Source organism: Etheostoma cragini, chromosome 15, assembly GCF_013103735.1.
Source record: "Etheostoma cragini isolate CJK2018 chromosome 15, CSU_Ecrag_1.0, whole genome shotgun sequence".
In the NCBI taxonomy this organism is placed as follows: Eukaryota; Metazoa; Chordata; class Actinopteri; order Perciformes; family Percidae; genus Etheostoma; species Etheostoma cragini.
Window position 1 is genome coordinate 4,699,511 of NC_048421.1, and position 22,074 is coordinate 4,721,584.

Below are 22,074 nucleotides of genomic sequence, written 5' to 3' on the forward strand. Positions count from 1 at the left end.
TATGCCAGATGTCCTTACATGTGCAGGCTCTTCTGGGCCTTCGCGGCCTCATCCTTGGAGCTGTAGCATACCACGGCGTTACCATGTGGCAGGTTGAGGTGGAATGTGATAAGAGGGCCGTGCTGCATGCACAAGGTCCTCAGGGTAGAGCCGTCAATCTGTGGGACAGACCAAAACAAACACATAGTTGGGAAAAACCGGGACAGTTAAGAGACTGCTGACAGATACCGTTTTGTTTTCAACTGCAACACTGAAGCGTTTCGAATTCACCAACAATGTGGTGCACGCCTCTGACTGACTTCTTCTCCATGGCAAGGGCTGACTATGCTCATAGGTACTGTAATATTCTGAGCCTTCCGCCACAACAAAATAGACCAAACATGATTTTTCACAAACAAAGTTGAAATAATTAAATCTGAAGCGCATGACATTAGCTTATATGGCCACTATATTATCTAAGAGTCCCATGTTTCTATGTTAACATTTAGTGCGTTTACATGAAGTTTAAAAAAAAAATAATAATACCTCAGGCAATACCCCAATTATTCCCGCAGGTCTGCTTGCGGTTAAAATCAGAGTTCTTATAACCCGGTTAACAAACCTAGAGAACTCCTTTAGTACCCGGGGCATTCCTCCATGTATACACCTAATCAGAGTATGGTTGGGTAAAGCATCTGTGTATGCTCCAACTGCCCCTCCACACTACCCTAAAGTGTTTTTTTAACCAGAAAAAGATCCTTCAGCATTGTGGTCGTAGTCAATGCTATGACGCCATGCAACAAAACAGCAAATAGCCTAGGGTCCATCGGTTTTACTCCCCGCAGGGGCAGCAACGGACATCGCGAGACAATTTGGACAATCGAATGTCCATCTCCGGGGCTTTCAACGCTGTGTCTTAACAAAAAAGTGGAGGGACTGAGCTACTTCCAGTGGCTAACGCTAGTCAGCTAACAAAATTAGTTTGCTACTTCCACCCTACACTGGTTAGAGACATAATGAGCCAAACATGTTGTCAGTCATCTGGCAAAAGCAATTTACCCATTCTTCCCAGCTCACATATACGGGGAGAACTGGCATAACCTAGTTACTGCTGTGCATGTAAACCTAATGGCTGAGGATATGGTTTACAGTAAAAAAAAAAATGATATGGGAATACAGAATAAGGATAAACACCACCAGAACCAGTGACCCCTTCCACTTTTCAACTCTGCATAGGATGACAATAACACAAAAACACAAATTAAATGTTACATTTAGGTACATGCAAGTACCTGAGGTGTGAGATTTTTCAGAACAAGCCATTGGGTTCTCCCTGAGCTGCTGCTGTCACTCCAACTGGAACCTGCCAAAACAAGTGGAAGGGTAAAAGGTTAGAGGTGTCATCAAATACTACAAGTATTAAATAGTTGTCCTATTCACAGTTATTACATGTCCCACTCATGTTCACCTACCACATGTAATGTGTGTAAATGTATTATCAGTGAGTTATTCACCAAAATGAGTTTACCTTTATTGTATTTTACCCATGCTGAAGAGTTAATGATTAGTTGTGTTGACACAAATTTTCCTTTTCTGCCATTGATGGTTTCTTCCTCCATACAACCACTTATAAAGTATAGTATATGTGTGTCTTTATCTGCTCTCACCAGGTGTGTATCTAGATTCAGAGGAGCCCCACCCCCCCAGCCTCAGGGCAGAGCCGTCCCAACCAGATGGTGAAGCGTTGGGCTTCTGGCTGGTAAGGCCAGGTGGTGGTCTGAATGGGGCTGCCACAGACAGCGCCTTGGGAGGCAGGGGGACCTTCCACAGCTCATGGGCCAGGGAGGAGTTGGGCACAGAACTGCCGCCAGGAGACCACTTCGACTCACTGGGTCTGGCTGCAAGGAGAGCAAAGTGAAACTTTTTGTTGTTGCATATAGACAAAAGTGTCTCTAACTTCCTAATTGATCTCTAAAATGTTTTGTTTCTGAATTTGTTAAAGATTGTATGGAGATGTATCAAAGATAGAGCCTACCTGAAGTGCTTTGTGCTGTACTGGTGAGGGAACCGCTGTGGCTGGAGGCACGAATGGATGACCAGGCACTGTTAGAAGGCATCGTGGTGTTTAGTGATGAGGATGGCCCTGGAAAACAGAGAGAGAAGGGTTAGGGTTAGCATTTGATCAAATCTTAATCTAGCATCATATCTGCTCATCAAACATGAATCCTTTTAAATATCTTATTAAATATATTTAGGTTTAGCTTTCAAAATATTTTAATAACAAAAATAACCTGATTATTAGGAACTAAAACTCAACTGAGCTTATTTTGTTGGTTTAGAAGGCAAATCTAAAAATCTTCATATCAATATAAAGTTGACAACCTGAAGCTACAACTGGATTAGCTCTATGTAGCATAACCGATGTAATGTTGACTAAAATTATGTTAATCTGAACCATTACTACAGGTGTGGCTTACAATTCCATTTAAAAACTAGAGTACAGTCCTTATTAATACAAGCTAATGAGGCTCACAAAAAGACAGCCATCGTAATGGTAGGGTTGTACTTCTTTCTCTAAGAAACCATATTTGATCTGGCTTCCATTTGCTAAAAACTGTCATTTCAAACCGTAAAACAGACGTTTAAACAAAGCCCAACTTCCTTTTTTTTTTACACACTTTTCTTGCTAATAAAAAGGAATTAAAATGGAACTCAAAACAACTAGCAATCCTAGTTTGTGTTTTTGTCCGGCCTTGTGTGTGAGCTACCGTTGTTCCTGTCCCTGAGGTGATCTGTGTCACGGACGGTGTTGATGGAGAGGTTGTTGATGACACTGCCAGGGGTCACAAAAGGGTCAGTCTCAGGGTCAATGTTGGGGTAACCTTTCCAAGGCTCGCCGGGCCGGAACTCTGCAGACACAGACAGTGATTAGCAGTTTTCAATGCCAACATTTTCTTTGTTTGTACATCTGAAAGCTGGAGTACCTGGGGGCCAGGTGACATTGTTTCCATGAGGCAGGGGGGAGTTGGCACGGGGCGGCCAGCCATCGCCCACCGAGCCCATTGATTGGCCGGGGGGACTCAAGGGAGATGGGCCAGGAGAGAGGAAGTCATAGAAGGGGGGGTCTTCCAGACGCAGCCCATACGACATAGCACCTGTGGGACAAACATGCACCAACTTAAGGAATACAATCGCACGGACTAAAATGAATTGGTTTGGTTATACACCATGGTCCCATCAGAGCATGACATAACCCTGATGGGACTTTAATTATCAACAAGCCAATCTGATGCTACAACATGTACTTTTAAACAACCAAAGGTTATTCTGTACCAGGTTTGCTGTTCTGCTCCAGAGGGTCAGTAGCCCAAAGTTTCTTCAATCTGGACTGGGGCGGCTCTTTGTAGCTCAGAGCTCCGCCACCACCACAACCACCACCCATGTCCAGGGGTACATTCAGGTTAGAGTTCAAGCCTGATGGGAGGCATGAAGGTACAGAAGAAAGTCAGTCTTTAAATTTATTCAAAAGAAATAGTAAAAAAAAAAAAAAACTAAAACTTAAAAAAAACGTTATTTACATAATTTAGCAGCTAACATACTTAAAGGGAAATTGAAGGATCCGAGAGCAGCAGCATCCTTCTGCATCTCAGGGGTATTGTGGGACAAGTAATTATCCAGGTAAGGTTTGTGGGGTGGGGCGTGTTTCAGCAGTGAGGGGTCCAGGTGCCGTGGCATCATTGATGGAGATGAACCAATAGGACGTGTCTAAGGACAGGAGGTAGAAGGTTAGAGAAACCAATCAATGTGGCAGCCCCATGGAGACACTTCTATTTCATGACAAATATTTTTGAAACATTTGTAATGAAGCATGATTCAGAGCAGGGCTGAACAATATTGTGTTTTAGCATAGAGATCGCAATTTGCGCATGAGCAATATTTACATCGCAGGACGTTTCGTTGTTGGCGCTAAAAAATTTTAGCTGCTTGATACTCTAGAAAAGTAAACTTCCACTGTTCTCCTTTTACATGATTATTACCGGCCTACCCTTCCCCTTTACGACAGGTAGCCATGTGGGTGTGGTTAGTCCGACTGTTTGTTATGGGAAGTGAGGCTCTCCGTGTGTAGAAAAGTACCGTAGGCAGCAGCTGCAGCTGACAGTGATGCGCATAGTTTTGATGGGTAGTCAGTGAAGCTACAGCAGTCAGCGTTTTATGTTTGCAGCAAATACAAACTAAAATCACCTGGTTAATGCAACATAATCACAACGTCTCCCGGCATTTCCCCCGCCCCGCTGAAAGCTGCTACCAGCCAGGCTAAAGCTACTATAGTTAGCCCTAAAGAAACAAGGGGTCCGTGTGTCCCAACTAACGTTACAGTTTGGAGCCGTGACAACGGAAACATAACACTAATCTACTACAGAAGTCTGTGTCTGAACTAACGTCATTTCCACTGATTTAATTGTTATTGCTAGTGCGCGTGACATGCCGCTCTGATCAATTTATCAAACTAACGAGCTGACCCCGCTAGTTGACTACAACCTGAAATTTAGAGGAAGCAACATGCAGTAACTGTCACACACGTTAGCCTGGATTGATAGGATTATATGAACACAATGGTGTCATGCTAGTCAACCAGCGTATTTCTACCCAATTTCCCTCAAAAGTCACTTCAGAAGCGTAACATTAGTCACATCGCTTACTTTGGTGTTTGTAAAGCATTAAAGTTCAACAAAGAATGGTTCACATTAGAAAAGATCCTTGTTAATTTTTTTCTTCGATGTAGATGCACTCCCCCTCAAAATTTTCGCAGTGGTCGAGAATGATTTATTATTTCCAAATAGAGCTATTTATGTCATCTTTTAAAAATTACTATTTTCATTTCTCAACATATATTGCAAGGTAAAAAATATCGCAATGTAAGATTTTTCCAATATCGTGCAGGCCTTATTCAGAGGGAATTTTAGACACCTGTTCAGTTGGTCGTCCCACAGGCATGGCTCTCTGGTTCTGAGCCTTCTGCTGTTGTTGCTGCTGCTGCTGCTGCTGCTGCTGCTGGAGGAGAAGACGCTGCAGACAGACAAGAAGAATTTTGGAAAACACTTACTGCATACTTTGAATATATTTGTAGGCAGACAGAGTTAGCTGCCAGTCATACAATACCGCTAGGAAACATTGTACAAGGTTTCCTACTAAGTGTATTTGGGTGCAGATAAACATGTATATTTTTAATTGCATGTTTCCATCACCCTACCTGTAACTGGTTGATCTGGTTGAGCTGTGACAGCTGGTTGAGCTGGGAGAGTTGGCTGAGCACAGCCACCTGCTGAGGGCCAAACAGAGGGTTCAGACCTCCGTTACCTCCTGGGTACTTCAACAGTGATGGAGGCACCTGAACACAAACAAGATTTTGGTTTATATCAGGTTGTTAACATCTATCCATGAAATATACGTCACATATCAAACAATGGATGAGCGTGGGAGGAAAAAAAACGCGGGTAAAATAATTGATTAAATTGAGTAAATTTGGTTGATGGTTTTTGGAGAAAAATGTGGCTCCTCAACTCTTACACACAACATTACAACACAGTAAGCAGTAGATGCAATGGCACCTGAATGAAATGAAGAACCAATAACAGTGTTGTATGTGCGTGTTCTACCTGAGAGGGCAGAATGGGTGGAGGCACTTGGTTACGGAGGTTGGGTTGGGGGGGGACCTGGGATTGGGGGCCACCTCGGCCCTGTGCTACACTGCTGCCGCCCATCATAGGATTTACATTCTGAAAAGGGAATACACAAACAAACCAACAAATGGTCAAACAACTTTAAACAACCAAAAAAAAAAAATGTGGCTTTGTCATAATGTCCTGGGACAGGACAGAGACCATCATAGACACTCTTAAGGCACTAACACACTAACCTAAAAGCCGGCCGTCGGCAGAAAAGGCAGTTGGACTTATCATTCGGCTCCCGTCGGTCAAAAAAGTGCCTCACACACCAAAAAGATGCAGACGTGAGCGTAAGTTCTGCGCATGCGCGAGACATAATACTTCTCCATAACAGCATGTGGCACTACTCGGCATTGTCGCCCCAAAAATTTAAACTGGAAATGATGAACGCATCACGTAGGTCTGGCGTCTCCTGAGTTTTTAAAGCCGACCATAATGGCGGCTCGTTTGGAATACAATCTCATATTTTACAAAAATAGTTCACTGAAACGTGTTTCTGAACACATTTTAAGCGAGAAATAGGCCATGCAGTTGCTGAATATTACTGCTTGAAAGATTTGTCAGGTTTTGTGAGGAGTTTGTTAAGCTCATCCCGCTTGTAATTTCCAGTAAGAGCTTTAACATAAGTGCAGCGATTCGCTAGTCAAGCCCTAGCACTCAACCAATCAGATTGGTAATTGAGTTTGACTGCCCACTGGCTGATTCAACAAGTCAAATCACCAAATTAAAGCAGACAACGACTGACTGACTACAGCACAGAACACACCCAACATACTCGAGTCACCAACCTTGCCAGGGTTTTTTAATAAGGTAACTCAACGACAAAAACAAAACGCCAAAAGCCTTTTTAACTAACTTACTTTCAGAGCTAAGCGAGAATCTGTCCCTTACTGTACATTCAGAGATGTATCTGGTGGAGCGCCAATTCCGCTGAACTCCATTGCTCAGCATGAGTGACAAGTAGAGCCCGACCGATAAAGGATTTTTAAGGCCAATATTGATACAAGTATTTGGGGTTTTGAAAATCTGATATTCTGATATCGGGTGACATATATTTTTAATAATCCAGAAATGCGTAAACAGATTTCCCTTACATTAGTTATTTATGAGTCCTCACTATTATAATGCAGTTTAAAAATATACTTGTTTGTTTTGTCACAAAAGAGAGAGGAACATAAAATTATATCAAAGTTAAAAGTTATAAATAAAATATATAAAATTACAAACTTAACATGTGAAACTTAAAGTCCTTTAAACAAAATCACAAAAAATCTGCGTTGCCAACAGGGACTTTGCAGAGTGTACTCTGGTGGACAAATTATGCAACGCCAACATTATAACATGATTAAAGTTTGTTTTTGTTTTTTAAGTATTGATTTATCAGAATCATTTACTTGTCATTGTGATTAATAAAAAATATATTTATATGGGCCATTATAAATGCCGATTCAGACAGTTTGGATAATGCATAATATCGGCGGATAATATTGCCCCCATTTGATTTATCAATTGGGTTCTAATTTTAAATCCTTAATTACAAACCCATCTGCCATCTCTTTTCCATCAATCTGACACCTGATAGGCGATGCTTCTTTTGAACACCCGTGAGCAGCTAACATTAACGATTAAGTTTCCCGTGGTTTTTGGTGCGGAACCTCGCCTCCAACACGGACAATATCCTACATTGATTGCATGTACAATTGTTACAACAAAGTAATGCTCTCATGCATTCTGAATTGGTTTCAACTATTTATTCTCCTTTGGATCGACTTTTCCAAATATATCCGAGTAAGCACACATGTAGCCTAGGCATAATCTACTGTCCCTCTTTCTCATCTTTTGTTGGGAATGTAACCTCCTAATTTAGCCGTAACTTCCTTCATATGACAATTATTCAACCAAATGATAAATCAATTCCTTTTACTGAATTAATAAACACCTGGACTGTAATATTTTAAAAGGTGTTTGAGTAAGATTTCTGCTCATGTTCATGAGCATGTCCACAGCACAGCGCATCAATTACCTGAAGCACACTGAAATAAGGCAACGTATGATTTCTGGGATTTACTTGCTATTGTCCGGTTTCATATTTATCACTCGACTTTTCAAAATACATTTGGGGCTACACTCAAACAATCAGCTGAGGCCGCTTCTGGCCTACACATCTCTCCCTCGCACAGAGCTCACAATTCGGGCCTACCTTATCAGCTGTCTCGATTGTGTCACTTTAATTCAAAACGCTTAGACCGTTCTAAAGTTCTCCAGCCGTGTGTTTTTTTAAGCAAACGGGCTAATGAGACAAGCGTGTAGTAGCTAGGCTACAGCAGCAAAACTCATGGCTGACACATCTTGAGCTGTCACTGATTGAGACACATAAAGTTCTCAAAAACACTATTAGGTCTGTGAACATTAAACATCACATTTTTTTAACGGACCTATTTGCAGTTGCCTTACAAAAAGAAAAAGTGTCTTGGTTTGATGTTTGCGATTGGTCCCGATGTGCAAACACTGCCTCTTTTATATGAAAGTGCACTTCTCTAGATTGGGAAACGCTGCATTGATTGAACTAGTTGATAATCACTGTCGTGACGCAGGTTATGCAGGACCGCGGTTGTTAGGGTTAGTGGAGCCGGGTAACTGAAAGAAATCCAGGACATGTTGATCTTGATTTGTAGTAGAGGCCTCTGCTAGAATACTATAATGATTCACATAAAATATCTATCTTAGGGTCTGAGGCTCAAGACCTGATGACAACATCCTCTAAATCTTATCACACTCACCTGCCGAGCGCCTCCAGGAATAGAGTGGGCAGGAGACAGCCCAGAGTCAAGACAGGGTATAGGCTGAGCGGAATTGGAAGGGGGAAAGCTCATGCTTTGATTGGAAGAGAGCTCATCAGAAGCTGGATTATTGTAAGCAGAGGCGGAAACTAACAGCTGCAAAAGCAAGGCCAGGTACAGAGCAGAAGGACGGCAAGCACAGAGGGACAGGAAGCACATCAGCAGCCACAAAAGTGCAGAGAAAGAGAAGGAGAAAAGAAGGAAAAAGTTAATTTTGCAGAAGAGACGCAGAAAAAGCAAGTGACGCGAGGACAGAGGAAACGGGAGATAGTGTAGAAACACATGAGAAGAGTAAAATAAGATGTGTAGGAGAGAAGCAATGGGAAGACAGGAAGGCGTTGAAAAAGAGAAGGTGGCATCAGAAGATAGAAGTCAGAAAGATATAAAGATAAGACACACGCAGCGTTAAGTGACGGAAAAGAAGTTAAGCCAAACAAACCCATAGCTTTGTATATAACTAAGCAAGGGAGTTTATCATTATTGCAAAATTACTTGCAAGACTATTCAATATTGTTGCAATTAGAGATGGTCTGATGCCATTTTTTGCTTCTTGCGGATCGGCCGATACCCAGTACTGATCCAATACCAGTGTCATATGTTTTATTATGATTTAATACCGAATACTACTATCCCTGTATGGATGTGATATCTCTATTGGTCGTTGGTCTGGCTCAGATTAAACTCTTTGTCAAACTGGATAAAAAGAATATTCTGTGGTGCTCATTGTTTCACAGTCAGTTAAAACAGGAAAAATAACTTCTTTAACGTAGATTTTCTTAGGGCTTTATTACATGGTATTGGATCGGTGCATAAATTCCAATACTTCCCAATGCCAGTGTTTCAGGCAGTTACGGAGGCTATACCGATACTGGTATCTGAACATCTCAAATTGCAATCAAGCGTTTAAGTGCATATTTAATTGGCTTTTGTTGCTCATAAGTAACACAGCACAACCAATAATTCATAATAATGAGATACATCACGGAAACAGCAAGTGTCAAATGAAACATCCCTTTTTATAGTCCACAAGTCCAATGCAGTGCGTTAGAAAAGCCACCGTGGGGCACAACAGGACTGAGAGAGCACTAACCAGCCAGACATTTAAAGCAGATGACATAAGAGACTGTCTTCCACTCCACACCCACCTCATGATCACCACAATGGCTTGACCAAACCTTAATTTGGGCCAGAGGGCGGTGAAGGCCCAATCAAAACTGAAGGAATTCTTCTTTTCCCGGGAAATGAATCGCCCTAATTGAGGAGCTTAACATACTCACAAACTCACCAAAATTGGAGGTGGAATCAAGCCTGGTAAAAAATTTACGTATTATAAGGGTTTCTAGAATAGGCCCCCAAAAATGGCTCGCTAGCAAAGTAAAAAAAAAAGAAAAAGCCCCTGTAGTACCATAAACAGACTAACAAAACATGGTACACAATTGTAGCATGTCAAGTCATACAAAAAAGCGAATTAAAACCATAAGCTTAACGCAACAGCAGGTCCGTGAGGGCCCTGAGGACATTTACAGATCAGAAATTGACTCAAAGTCAATGTCCCCAGTTGCAACAGAAACTCGGCCTAAAAGTCAAGGTGCTATACTTAAACTCCTCCTAGAAATCTCATCCAATGGACTTCAAATTTCAAGATCTCAACGATGAAAAGTTATTAAAACTTTTGGGCATTTATTGATTGACAAATAAGTTGTAACTTTAGTGTACGTCGTCATTTCTGTCAAACATTTCTCATTCTCCTTTGACCAAGGACCAGGCCCGAGGACATCTACATGACAAAACTGACTTTTGGCCATAGCAACAGGAAATCAGCCTTATATGACAAACATCATCCGATTTACATGAAAATTATTTGTAGTGTCTGAGTATCGCACAAATGCCTCAAGGCGCAGCGTCAGCCAGTAACCCCGACGCGCAAGGAGGGGCGAGGGGCCGTCCTAAACTGGTTGTAGTTTTAATCTAGTAATGTTTTGGCACAGTAGTGTTTGTATAATAACCATGCATTAAGTGTCGGTGCTGTGTTTTGGCTTGATAAAATGCGGTTGCTAACTTATTGTATTAATTTTTTGCTGCGAGTATAATAGTATAGTATGATGGGGAAACTTTTTTTCAGCATACCTTGTCATAGTAAGGGCTGCGATCCATGGCAGACTCCTTGTGAAGCTGGTGTCGAGAGCCTGGGTTCTTGCTCATGACTCCATTGAAGTCTCCCAGACTGCCCATGTCCATACGCTTGTCCTGCACCATCCCTGCTCCTGTCTTCATGGAGTCGTCAGAAGAATCTCGCTGCAAAGGGAAAGATGTGAAAATGGGATTATAGATACAAAAAAAAAATAAAAAAATATTGCATTTATTTATCATTAGTGAATAAACTATTAAAGCAACACCAAAGCACTTTTCCTCTTCGGTCCCCCTACAGGTTTGAAGCCTGACTGAATCACATTGATGGACATGAACAAAGTTGAATGCATGAACTGTATGGCTGCCACTCAACCATTTAAAAGGTAAATAATTTTTAAGAAATAGTACTTACAGAGAAGTTCATGCTGTTGAACTGGTTGATGAAGGGTTTCATCCACGGTTCATCCTGTTTGTTGACGGATTTGGTTATCTAAAACATAGCAGACAGAACAACAATTAACTGGAGACACTTGTAGTATTAGCAGGGTTTCCTTCTTAGTGCTTCTGCAAGAAGAAAAAAAATCCTTGCAGAGAAATGTTTCTGCTGAAATCTGTTGAAAACAGATCAATGTTTTCATGTTAAACAAATGCCCAAAGCCAAGGTGAACAAACCTTGTTGGAGCCTTTATGCTTGTAGTTCCAGGTGTTTTGGTCGTGGGACCTGTTGTCCTGTTGGCTGTTGTTCCACATGCCAATCTCCACCTCCTCTTCCTGGTCCCAGCTATTGCCCATGGCTGCCTCCTCACCACCCCATGTCTCCATGGGCTTGGGACCTGGAGCTAAAAAGAAGGTAAAGACAAAGAAGGAAACTGAACACCAACAAGTGATTGTGAACCGTTATATTAATAATTTAATGCACTTTCTCCAGGAAGGCTCTCTCTCTTGCCACTTTGCAGAAACGTCAGAGTTCAAGGTCAGCCAGAACTTAGAGATTCAACATAAACATACTCTCCGGACAGGTTTTTGTTGAACATTGATGTGCGCCTACCAGACTTATGCTGGCTGCCCCATCCAGGCCCAGACTCTCGGTTATCCCTGCTGGGTTCTTCCCAGGTGGTGCTGGCTTCCATGGGCTTTCCCCAGGCAGAAGTCCCGTTGTCAACTTTCACAGGTGGGGCGGGGGTAGGTTCCCAGGTTGAGGATTCCTTCTTCTGGGGGTAAGTCTCACCCCAAACTAGAGGAAAAAAGCGAGGTACACATTAGAATGACGATATTCTGTGGTGTTGTCTTGAACCAATTGTTTTTTTGCTTTCATTTAATCTTCTTATGATGATCACGATGATGATGATGAAATCATTATGTTAAGCCTTAAACAAATCGAAAGCTCCAAAGCAAAAATACATTTACAGAAAGGAGGACTTAAACCATTCATCAATCCAATCAACACTGTCCGCTCCTTTACATGTGCTCAGTCAGGAAAATCTAAATCTTTATCTTTAACCAAAAAGGCATTTTAGAGGTGCATTAAGTCACTATGGTCACTCCCCCTTAAGTTGTAAACACACAACATTCAGCCTGCAGAAACAATATTACATTTCCATTGATCGTTTCCACTGCATTTCCTCACACAATCAAAATATCTTGTTAACATGTCTAACCCTATTTGTTTTCATCCCGGTATCACAGCTCTCCCCATTTGGAGTAGGGATGCAAAGATTATAAATTTTGTTGGTACAATTAGTCTGAAGAAAGAAAGAAAGAAAAAAAAAAATTACTGTTTCACAATTATTATGCATTATTAATTTTAACACTTTAGATTTTAAGGGACCGTTCGGTATTTATGGAATGGACCACTGGAAGAAATCGGGGAGGGTCATGCAATTTCTTTAAGCTACAGGTAGGGTCATCCAACTTTTCTATTCATGAAAAAAAGCTATATTTCAAAGTGGCTTGTTTGATGCATATTTTTCCATGTAGCTTCATGTAGCTCTCAATTTCTGACCCCACAGCTAGCAGATTTTTTGTCAGCCAGAGACCATGCAATTTTCTAAACTGAATAAATCTTGCCAACATATAAACAAAACCGCTTTGCTAGTTCCATTGTGTTGTAATTAAGATATCCGCTGAAAAAATAATTGTATTCATTAGTATGACGACGGGATGTCTCCGGGCTGCAGACATACCCAAATCAAATATACTTTTCAGTCCCGGTGACTATTTATGAAATTCTGCAAACGACAGCCTTTTCAAGTCATTTGAGAAGTAAGGAGTGGTAGCACGCAAACTCCCAAATTGACGTTTGTCTGAGAAATGGAGTTTTGGATAATGTTCAGTTTTGCCAGCTTTCCCTATGCTAATAATACAATGACTGAGAAAGCCTAGTGACGATTCCATAGCAACCAGTTCACGTGTTGAATTTGTTATTACCCAAGTGTGCTTGTTAAAGGGCCTCAACGTTTTATTGTTTTATTTCGTAGTAGTGAATACTACTTTACTAGAGAAGTATCTCAGTATTTGAAGTAATGCAGGGAGTTTGCGTTTAGTTTCCGTGCTTATTGTTTTTCCATAACGATGTTACCGGTAAATCTACTGAAATGGCCACCATAACAGTGGGTTCTGATGTGTAAGATCAGAAGGCAGAAGTTATGTATGTCATAGTTGTATAAAAGCAAAGGTTACCTGTCTTTTTTTGCCAAGCGCAAACCAGAACAGAAGCCATTTAACAAAATGTTGGGGACGGTCATTTCTCCCCCCCCAAATCATTTTGATGTTCATAGAAAAATGTATTACTGGAGAAGGGAGGGAGGGAAATCTTTTTGATTGAAGACCCCAAAACTCCTCCTAGCCCCTTACATAAATGAACAGTCCCTAAGGTGTTGTTTATTGCTGCCTTTTGAAACAGAAATAACAGCAACAGTTTTGTGTTGAAAATGACACGCCATCAATCAATCACTTCATTTAAATTCATATGAAAAGATTAGAGACTAGAGGTGAATCAGTTACACCACAAACAAAGACATTGCAGTCCTTCTTAAAAAGAAGTTGGTCCTTTTTGGGCCAGAAACAGCCCTACAAGCTGGTGTCTAAAGTTGAACGAGCTGCTAGAGAATATGCACCTGTAACAGGGAGATGCGCAGCATGTTGCCGAGGAATAAATGTGATGGAGAGATCTCTTGTCAGCCTTATATCCCATAGGGGATGAAGAAGAGTAAGCAAGTAACATTAAGTCGTAACGTCAGTGACATGATTGAGCTATTGCAGAGTTTTGCCTCGTACGGACGTATTGCCATTGTCAGTTTGCTCACTGTAAATACAAACGTCAGCTTCTGACTCGTTAGCTGTTAACTGTAACGTTTCCATTAAAATTAAACAGACTAACGTTAGCTAACTGTAACGTTAACAAGCTAACTACACGTAACAACGTTACACAAAGTCGCAAAAAAAGCTTACCAACTTGGGATGAATTCCCTGTTGCAGCTGTTGTGAGGTCAGGGGCTGACGCTGCATTTTCCTGGTGTTTGCTTACTTCATGTAACAAAGTTAAATTAAATAAAAATTCCAGCAGTAAGTTATCCCACCACGGAGAGCCACTGTCATCCAATACTCGCTGTAACTGGAATGATTTCATTTATGTTGTCAATGAGGTTTAATAACAACTGCACACACTGCTACACATAACGTGTTGTCAGTTAACACTGTGTAGCAGAGCCTTAACGATTAATTAACCGGGATGTTTGAAAGCACGGTTAATAGTGAAATTGTTTAACCCCTGCATCCCTAATTTGGAATAGCCATATCAGGAATCTTTCTTAGGGTCCTACCCACTATAACTTTACAATGATGCTACAAGTATACATTATTTTTCTCTGCAGGAATCAGAACCAAGCTTGGAGAGAGCCCTGCTCATTGCCCTGGGGAACCCCATGTCAACTCGCTTGTATAGGTTTACTTTAACTCTTTTAAGTGAGTAGATGAGTGAACGGGACCCTATGTACCCTCAAATCTAAGACCGTGTGTGTTCCAGTATGAGTTCGAAAGGCTCCCATTACAGCTGACCACCCAGACCTGTTACTTTCTCCCTCCACAGGAGGTGTTTGAAGAGATGCCAGCAATACCTCTCCGTAAAAATAGGATAGATCACGGGGTGGCCTTAGGCTTAAGTGTCCCTCATGTGACTGGGCGTTCTTGCATACAAGTACTTGCACTTAACACAAAGAAACATGTACACACAACTAAAAAGACATGCAGAGGAAGATGCATATACACAAATTGGCCCATACATGTATGGTATAAGGTAGATGTACACATTTGCTATACACTCACACACAAATAGGGGTGTTGTCAAATTGACAAGCTGTAAACCTAGCCTGCTTCTTTTGCTCTGCTTATGTAGGTGCATCAGTTGATCTAATAAAAGGGGGTGACAAACATTTGTGTGCATGTGTTTATTAAAGTGTCTGACAAGGGATTTTAAGACTAAAAAATGTATTCCTTCTAAAACAGTCTACATTCAAGTATAATGCACTGTTTTTTTTTTTTTATTGTTTAAATATGTGTGTGTTGCTACACATCTATGAACATATCAATTGCATTGACCTAACTCAAATTAGTACATTAAAAAATAAAAAATAAACTAAAATGAATCAAAATCAGTAGCTAAACTGCACCACCCTTCACAACCATCCACTTTGCTGCTCCAGTTAGCTCACTAGATAGCAACCCTGAATAACCCCAACCACCCTTTTCTCGTTTCAGCCTACTTTTACAGACTAGCTGCCTTACTAGTTTTACTTTTCTCATCTTACACTGGACCCATTCCTATTACTAGGTCACCCGACATCCTCCTCTACCACTCATGGTTTCTCTTGCTCTTATTTTCAAACCCAACAAAAGCCAATTTCTCTACATCAAGCAGACTTGGCGGATGAGAGAGAAAGGGAGGAGGAAAAAAAGACAAATGAGAGAAGAGAAAAAAAAAAGAAAAAAAAAATCAATGCTCTTAGCATTCCAAAGGGATGACTCAACTGGCTTTACAAAAAACCCTCAACATAGACAACACCGTAAGGAGATGGGGAAGAATGGCTGTACGCGTTTGTTTTCTTTCAATGCTTCTGTACAAATTGTGTAGGCTTTTGAATACATTTGTGACTGTGTGCTCATTCACTTTGAGTTTATATTGTCTAAATCCTTTTAAGACCTTATTTCGTCTATTTCAAAGAATGTGGATAGGATTTTTTTACCCAGTCAAGGCTTACAGACTGCAATAGAAGGCGTGCACCTACATGCTCACACCATTTTAGATACTGGCATGTTTCTAGCATTGTATAGGACCCTCAATATCAAACTACACCAAAAACATGTTATTTTAATCTGCATGCTAATCCATCCAGTCTGTACATACTGTCAGAACTGTCCATTTGACATTCTGCAGAACTAAGGAATCGATTGACACACTCATTTAAGAGTGTAACAATGAAAGAAAGCCCTCCAGGCTAAAAACATCTGGAACATGTAAATAAGATATGTGGTAACCTGGCTGCTAAATCTATCTGGGCCAAGTATAAAGTTTCACTCAGCAATGTTAGAATAGTCATCTTTTATTTTTTGTTACATGAATGCACATTTTTTGTGCTCTTGTCCATTTGAATTTTCACAGTTCCAGCTCTGTGAAAGATAGTCTGGCAACTAATGAAACTGGGGTGTTTAAGTTTGGTTTATTCATTACTTAATGAGCCTATGTTTAGCATATATTTCTGTAACAAAAACAACTAAGGGATAATTAACAGCCAATTAATTTGGCTTCATCTGGCCTCTGTCCACTCTTTTCTAACATACAGGTGTGTGTGTGCCTAAATTGTGTGTGCATACATATTCCAACTTACTAGAACTACTGCTTTTGTCCTGGGTATGAGACTGCATGGGCTGGGGAGGGGGATGCATCGAGCTGCGTGCTGGGTGGGACTGGTGCTGAGTGGCTGGGCCTACGTCCTCCTTGTCTGATTGGCCAGTCCTGTTCCACATGTTGACAGATCCACCGCTGTATTTACCTAAGAAGGAAGTTTAATTACATGTTGATGCTGAAAATGAAAAGTCTGCACTTTCGTATGATTTTGTTCAGGCATTGCACGGCTTCTTTTTTGAAGAATTCATAGTGGGCTGAGTGTTTACCAGGGTCTCCCCAAGCTGCTGTCCCATCATCAATCTCCATCCTCCGACGAACAGACTCTGGAGAAGGCTCTTCCCACCCAGTTGCTACTTCCTCTTTCTGACCGGCGGTGGGCATGGGACCTCCCAGCCAGCCTGATGGAAGAATACATAATAATAGTGAGTCATCAATTTTATATCCTCCCACCTAATTGCTATACATTGTCAAATTTCATTAACGGCATACAACTAAGAAGGACTTGCAGATAAAAAATTGAAAACATTCTAGACATAGATTCTTATGGAATGAATAATCCTTGTAAGTACCTGTGGGCTTGTTAGGGGCTGGATTCCCTTTGGACAAGTTAGATTCTAGACCTTTTCCCCACTCTGAGGGCTTGGGATTTGGCTCGCCCCAGTTCTGGGCTCCGTGGTTGTTCTTCATTGGCTCACCCCAGCCCTGGCTATTACCGTTACTAGGATTGGGTTTGTGGACTGAGTCTCCCCAGTTGGAGCCTGGGTTTGGAGTGCTCTGGTCTGGAGTATTTGATCCTCCGCTCCCTATCCAGGTGCTGCTGCTGCTGGTGTTGGTTCGGCTTTGCTCACTCCAACATCCAGAGCCTGACCGGTCGCTGTCACTGTCCCAGCCCACTGAGCTGGCACCCTTTTGGGGCTCCCCCCAGTGATTGTTGCCCCCTGTTCTTGTACCATCTCCACCATTACCCCATCCTTCACTTCCATTTCCAGTATTGGAGCCCCAGCCTTGATGCGGTTTGGGCACATTAGTCCACGTATTGGACCTAAACAAAAAAAGGTCACCAGTTAGGCATAACATAAAAATTACATGTCTGCCATAGTAGGATCAGTATTTCCATGCACAAACATTCAACATTACCTGTCATCTTTGTTAAGGTTATTGCTCCAGGTGTTGCTGTTGTTGCTCCCCTTGTAGCTGGATCCATCGTTCCAAGCATTATGCCCACCTCCTCCACTTGCTGGGACTTTGCTGTCCCACCCAGAGGGTGGCCGCTCGGCCCAGTCAGAAACTCCTATACCTGGGCCTGAGCTGCCCGGCCCACCACCCCAACCTGCGAGTACATGAAAGGGACATCGATCTGTAGCCTACTTTTGTGCTCAGCAATTGAAATGTTTGTTCTAAATTTGAATATTATCTGTTCAAATCACAAAAACAGATTCAAACAAAAAAGGTTTCATACACATTAAAGCCCTACCTCCTGAGGTCTGGGAGGGAGCTGCCGGTGTAGCTGTGCCCCATCCGGAGCCTCCGCTGCTTTGCTTTCTTTCGTCTCTATTTGGAACCTGAAGTCGATTGTTAGCGGGGGAATTGACATCCCAGGTGGTGTTTTGCCGTATGGGTGTCTGCCCCCATCCAGTGTTGGACAGAACCCTCGGGTCCACATCGGCCTGCAACACAGCTGGGAGTATGGTTGCAGGAGGGACAACTTTTCTGCGATTTCCCCCTTTTGGCTGGGTGCCGTCTCTGTCTGAGCTAGATCGGCCTCCGGAGCTCTCTACGCTTCCCTCACTTCCTCCAGTTCGAACCCAGCCTCCAGGGACACTTCCCAAGCCATGGCTTCCACCTCCTCCACCTCCCATGCCTATGGCGTCATCCTCCAAGCTCTTCCAGCCATTGTTGGCAGAGTTTCCTTTATGACTTCCAGCATCTGAATGGTTGTTACCAGGAGTTGTTGATCCCCATTCTCCATTTGACATCTTGTTGTTAGATGTGGTAGAGGATGATGAGGAAGAGGATGATGAGGACGCACTGCTCCCCCAAGGGCGAGGTAACCCTGCTGGAGGGCCCATCGTAGTTTGGTTCCCATTTCCTGGTGTTTGGCCTGCAGAGCTTGGGATTTGATTTGAGCCGATACCCCAGGACAAGTTGCTCTGAGTCTGGTTTGGGTTATTGGTGGGCCCCTGGTCCCAGCGTGGAGCCCCAGTGTTATTGTGGTTATTATTACTCTTGTAAGCAGCAGAGGAGATTTGGGGGTTCCCTGCCTGCATTAAGGCAGGGTTTTGGGTGTTCACAGTGTCTGCATTCGTGGGGCCTTTATCTCCAGGGTAGGTAGTTGCGCCCCAAGGCGTACCGAAGGTCCCAGTGCTCCCCAGCTCTCCTTGGGGGTGCTGGGGGGCTGATGAGGGGTTTCCATTGGCCAGCGGACCCCCATTCCCTCCTCTAATAGAGCCCCAGGAACAATCCCCGCTGAGTTGGGGTGAGGCTGTAGAGTTTGGTGAACTAGAGGTCATTGTGGCGTTAGTAGTAGTAGTAGTAGTAGTAGTATTCATAATAGTGTTATTTGGTCCATTGGATTCAGTGTTAAGGTTGGTAGGTTGTAGGCCACCATTTCCACTGTTGCTGCTTTCTAACACATTGCTGCTCACTGTACCATTATTCACCTCCGTGTCTTCCATCATACTGCTGTTTGGAGCTGCCATGCCACCCCAGCCCGGAGCGGAGCCCTTTTGGGGAGCTATACCCAGTTTGGAACTCATCCCCTGAGCCTGTGGAGGCCGTTGGCCCTGGGACACTGGGCTTGGCTTCTGCGACCAGGCACCATGGTTGGCATTTGGGCTTGAAGTGTTTGGGTTTAAGCCTACATTGATATAGGGGGTGCTTCCGCCGGTGGGGATCATGTTGCTGCCCCATGCACTACTGTTATTGATGACGGGTTTGTTGTTATGGTTACCCATGTTATTGCTGCCAGTACTGCTGGAACCAGCCACGGAGTAGTGGGAGGACCCAATGATGTTATTATTTCCATTATTTGCACCGCTGGTGGTTCCCGTCCCTCCACCAATAACCTGACGACTGTTGCCGTTGCTGTCTCCATTCATTGAAACGCTGACAACCATGGCAGAAGTCATCATAGAGGAGGAGGGAGAAGCTGTAGAAGACGCAGAGGAAGAAGCATTTGACATCATCATCACTGTTGTCACAGCGATGAGGTTTTTCTCTGAGCCGATTGAGGAGCTAGAGTCTGCGTCCATGCATTCTGATGCCAACTCAGGGTCGGATCCTGACCCGCAGCCAGAAGAGGAAGACGACGAGGAGCAAGAAAATGAAGAAGAGGAGGGAGGCCAGACAGAAGAGTTAGTTGAAGGAGGGGGGTTGGGTTTGTCGGTGCTTCCTTCTACTAGGACTTTGCCCCAGTTACTGTTGCCGTCACTGCTGCAGGGAGAACCAGAGGACCAGGGGGAAGGCTCATACTGGGAGTCTAAGCCAGGATGCTCCAGACCTGGAGAGAAAGGACAGGCATGGCAGGGGGTTCGGTTAGGATTGGATTTTTTACATTCTTAAATTTGAGAAAACATTTTAAGCATTTAGAAAAAAAGGTACAAAATCAACATTTTCAAAACAATTATAGCATAGTAAAATATAGTGCTATATTCAATAAAACAGATGTGGTTAAAATGATCCTCATTCAGACAGTGAGATTTTTCAATTTCCTCCCACATTCAGCTGCCCAACTGTTCTGGATGTGATCAGTGCCAGGCCTGAGCCTGGAAAAAGCTGCCACCATTTTGTCACCACAGCAGGACTCAAAAGCATGCCAAAGCTATAAACTAAGGTTCAGGGAGGCAGAGGACAACCATTAGCAGGAAAGAAAAGATGGAGGGCAATTGTGTGTGAAAAGAGGGAGGGAGTGAGGAGTAAGTGGTGGCAGCTGAAAAGATTCAGATTTGGTTTAAACATGCATGACTATATTACTAATGTCTCAGATAACTTGCATGCAGCAGTGTTTCCTTAAGGATTTTTTTTAAGCCAGGTCTGTCCAAACAGCAAACCCCCCAGCATCATCAACATCAAGAATGAAGACGTGAACATGAAGACAGTCATTTACGTGCATATTAAGTAGCCTCGTTGATTTGTTTGGATTTAATATCTATAAATGCTCCAACAGCGGATGGTTTGTTTAGCCAGCAGTTAAGTTTACAAGAATGTGTACAAATTTCAAAATTTGTGGCAAACTAAGATAAGACTACAAAACAGTTTTTGTTTGTCATTATTCCCTATTTAGAGTAGAGCTGTGCTTGTGTAAACAATGAAGTGGACGAGAGTGGACTGCCAGACATATCAGATTGAAATATATTGCTTCCTTCATGTGTATGCCTGTAGACAGGTGAGTGGGTATTGATACAAATTGAATTTAATGTTTTATTGTAGCCTACTTACAGTAACGAGCGTAGTGGTATCTTTCCCAGTCAGGTGCACGAGCTGCATGTTGTAACACAACTCTGCTGCGTGTGTGCGCACGTATCGTTGTTCAGATTCTTGTCTATCTTTCAAAACGCTTTTTTCCAAACGAATTGTGCTTGCGCATAAAGCTTAGTGATTGTGTCAGCAAAGTAGATGGAAAGAAAAAGAAATCTTCCACCAAATAACTTTACAATTCAATACAGGAATTTATTTTCACTTATAATTATTACTTAGCCTATCTTTGAAGTAAAAGAAGTTCTAAAAAAGGGAGAGAAACAGTTCAATAAAGAATTCGGCCAGGCAAGCTCAGCTGTGTCTTTCTCCAGTGATGTTATGCTCTCTCCTACTTACACCGGCCCCCTGCCCCTTCTCACCTGCCTACACACACGGGGAAGGAAAGAGCTGCTCCTCAGTACAGTAGGGATGAGCGAGTACAGCATTATCTGTATAACACATGAACCATCTATAATCGTATATGTACTCTGACTAGGCGGGGCCTAACCCGGAAGTGGTCAGATTTAACCCGGAAGAGTGTCTGGTTGTTTTGAAATGGGCGGGGCTTTAACCGGTATGCTATTTTAAGCATGCAATTGATATGGGTTGATCAGAAATTGTTATATTTAATACTGATTTGAAAACTATTTCCATGATAGCATCAGCATTGAGCTTCAGATCAATGGTGTTGTCATGGTAACAAACAGTATATAACAAGTTTTGAAACAATAAATACAAACATGGTGGCAATTATTAAGTAAAATGTCATGAACAAGAGTTTTCATACTCAATAATATAACTTTCTTGTTTTAACTTTAAATTTTTCTATGATCAGGGTGATCTTTTTTTTTTTTTACACCAGGTATGTGTGAGTGTGTGTTTCTGTGAGTGAGTAAGAGATACAGAGAGAGAAAGAGAAACAAAGAGAGAGGAGGTGGGGGGGGGGGGGGGGGGGGGGGGGGGGGGGGGGGGGGTTGGAACGTGTTTGTGTGTGTATCTTAATTTGTAATATTATTCATTTATACCGCAACTGACTTTTTTT

At 42.4% G+C, this 22,074-nt stretch overlaps 1 protein-coding gene across 4 annotated transcripts in view; it reads right to left on the reverse strand.

The window, feature by feature from the left end:
- LOC117958229 (trinucleotide repeat-containing gene 6A protein-like) overlaps positions 1-22,074 on the reverse strand; it is a 39,295-nt gene that overhangs the window by 603 nt on the left and 16,618 nt on the right. For 3 of the 4 annotated variants that reach the window (XM_034894508.1, XM_034894505.1, XM_034894504.1), the window contains 21 exons: positions 18,052-20,076; positions 17,715-17,907; positions 17,147-17,619; positions 16,844-16,975; positions 16,558-16,722; positions 11,724-11,909; positions 11,348-11,514; positions 11,088-11,165; positions 10,673-10,840; positions 8,486-8,641; positions 5,637-5,756; positions 5,231-5,368; positions 4,948-5,046; positions 3,579-3,744; positions 3,313-3,453; positions 2,964-3,134; positions 2,748-2,888; positions 2,015-2,122; positions 1,647-1,877; positions 1,272-1,342; positions 19-158 (listed from right to left, as the gene is read on the reverse strand). In XM_034894508.1, coding sequence (XP_034750399.1) covers positions 19-158; positions 1,272-1,342; positions 1,647-1,877; positions 2,015-2,122; positions 2,748-2,888; positions 2,964-3,134; positions 3,313-3,453; positions 3,579-3,744; positions 4,948-5,046; positions 5,231-5,368; positions 5,637-5,756; positions 8,486-8,641; positions 10,673-10,840; positions 11,088-11,165; positions 11,348-11,514; positions 11,724-11,909; positions 16,558-16,722; positions 16,844-16,975; positions 17,147-17,619; positions 17,715-17,907; positions 18,052-19,828 — 5,021 coding nt within the window. In that variant the 5' untranslated portion in view covers positions 19,829-20,076. The remainder of the gene's footprint in view (positions 1-18; positions 159-1,271; positions 1,343-1,646; positions 1,878-2,014; positions 2,123-2,747; positions 2,889-2,963; positions 3,135-3,312; positions 3,454-3,578; positions 3,745-4,947; positions 5,047-5,230; positions 5,369-5,636; positions 5,757-8,485; positions 8,642-10,672; positions 10,841-11,087; positions 11,166-11,347; positions 11,515-11,723; positions 11,910-16,557; positions 16,723-16,843; positions 16,976-17,146; positions 17,620-17,714; positions 17,908-18,051; positions 20,077-22,074) is intronic. The other variant, XM_034894507.1, reaches the window with a different exon arrangement.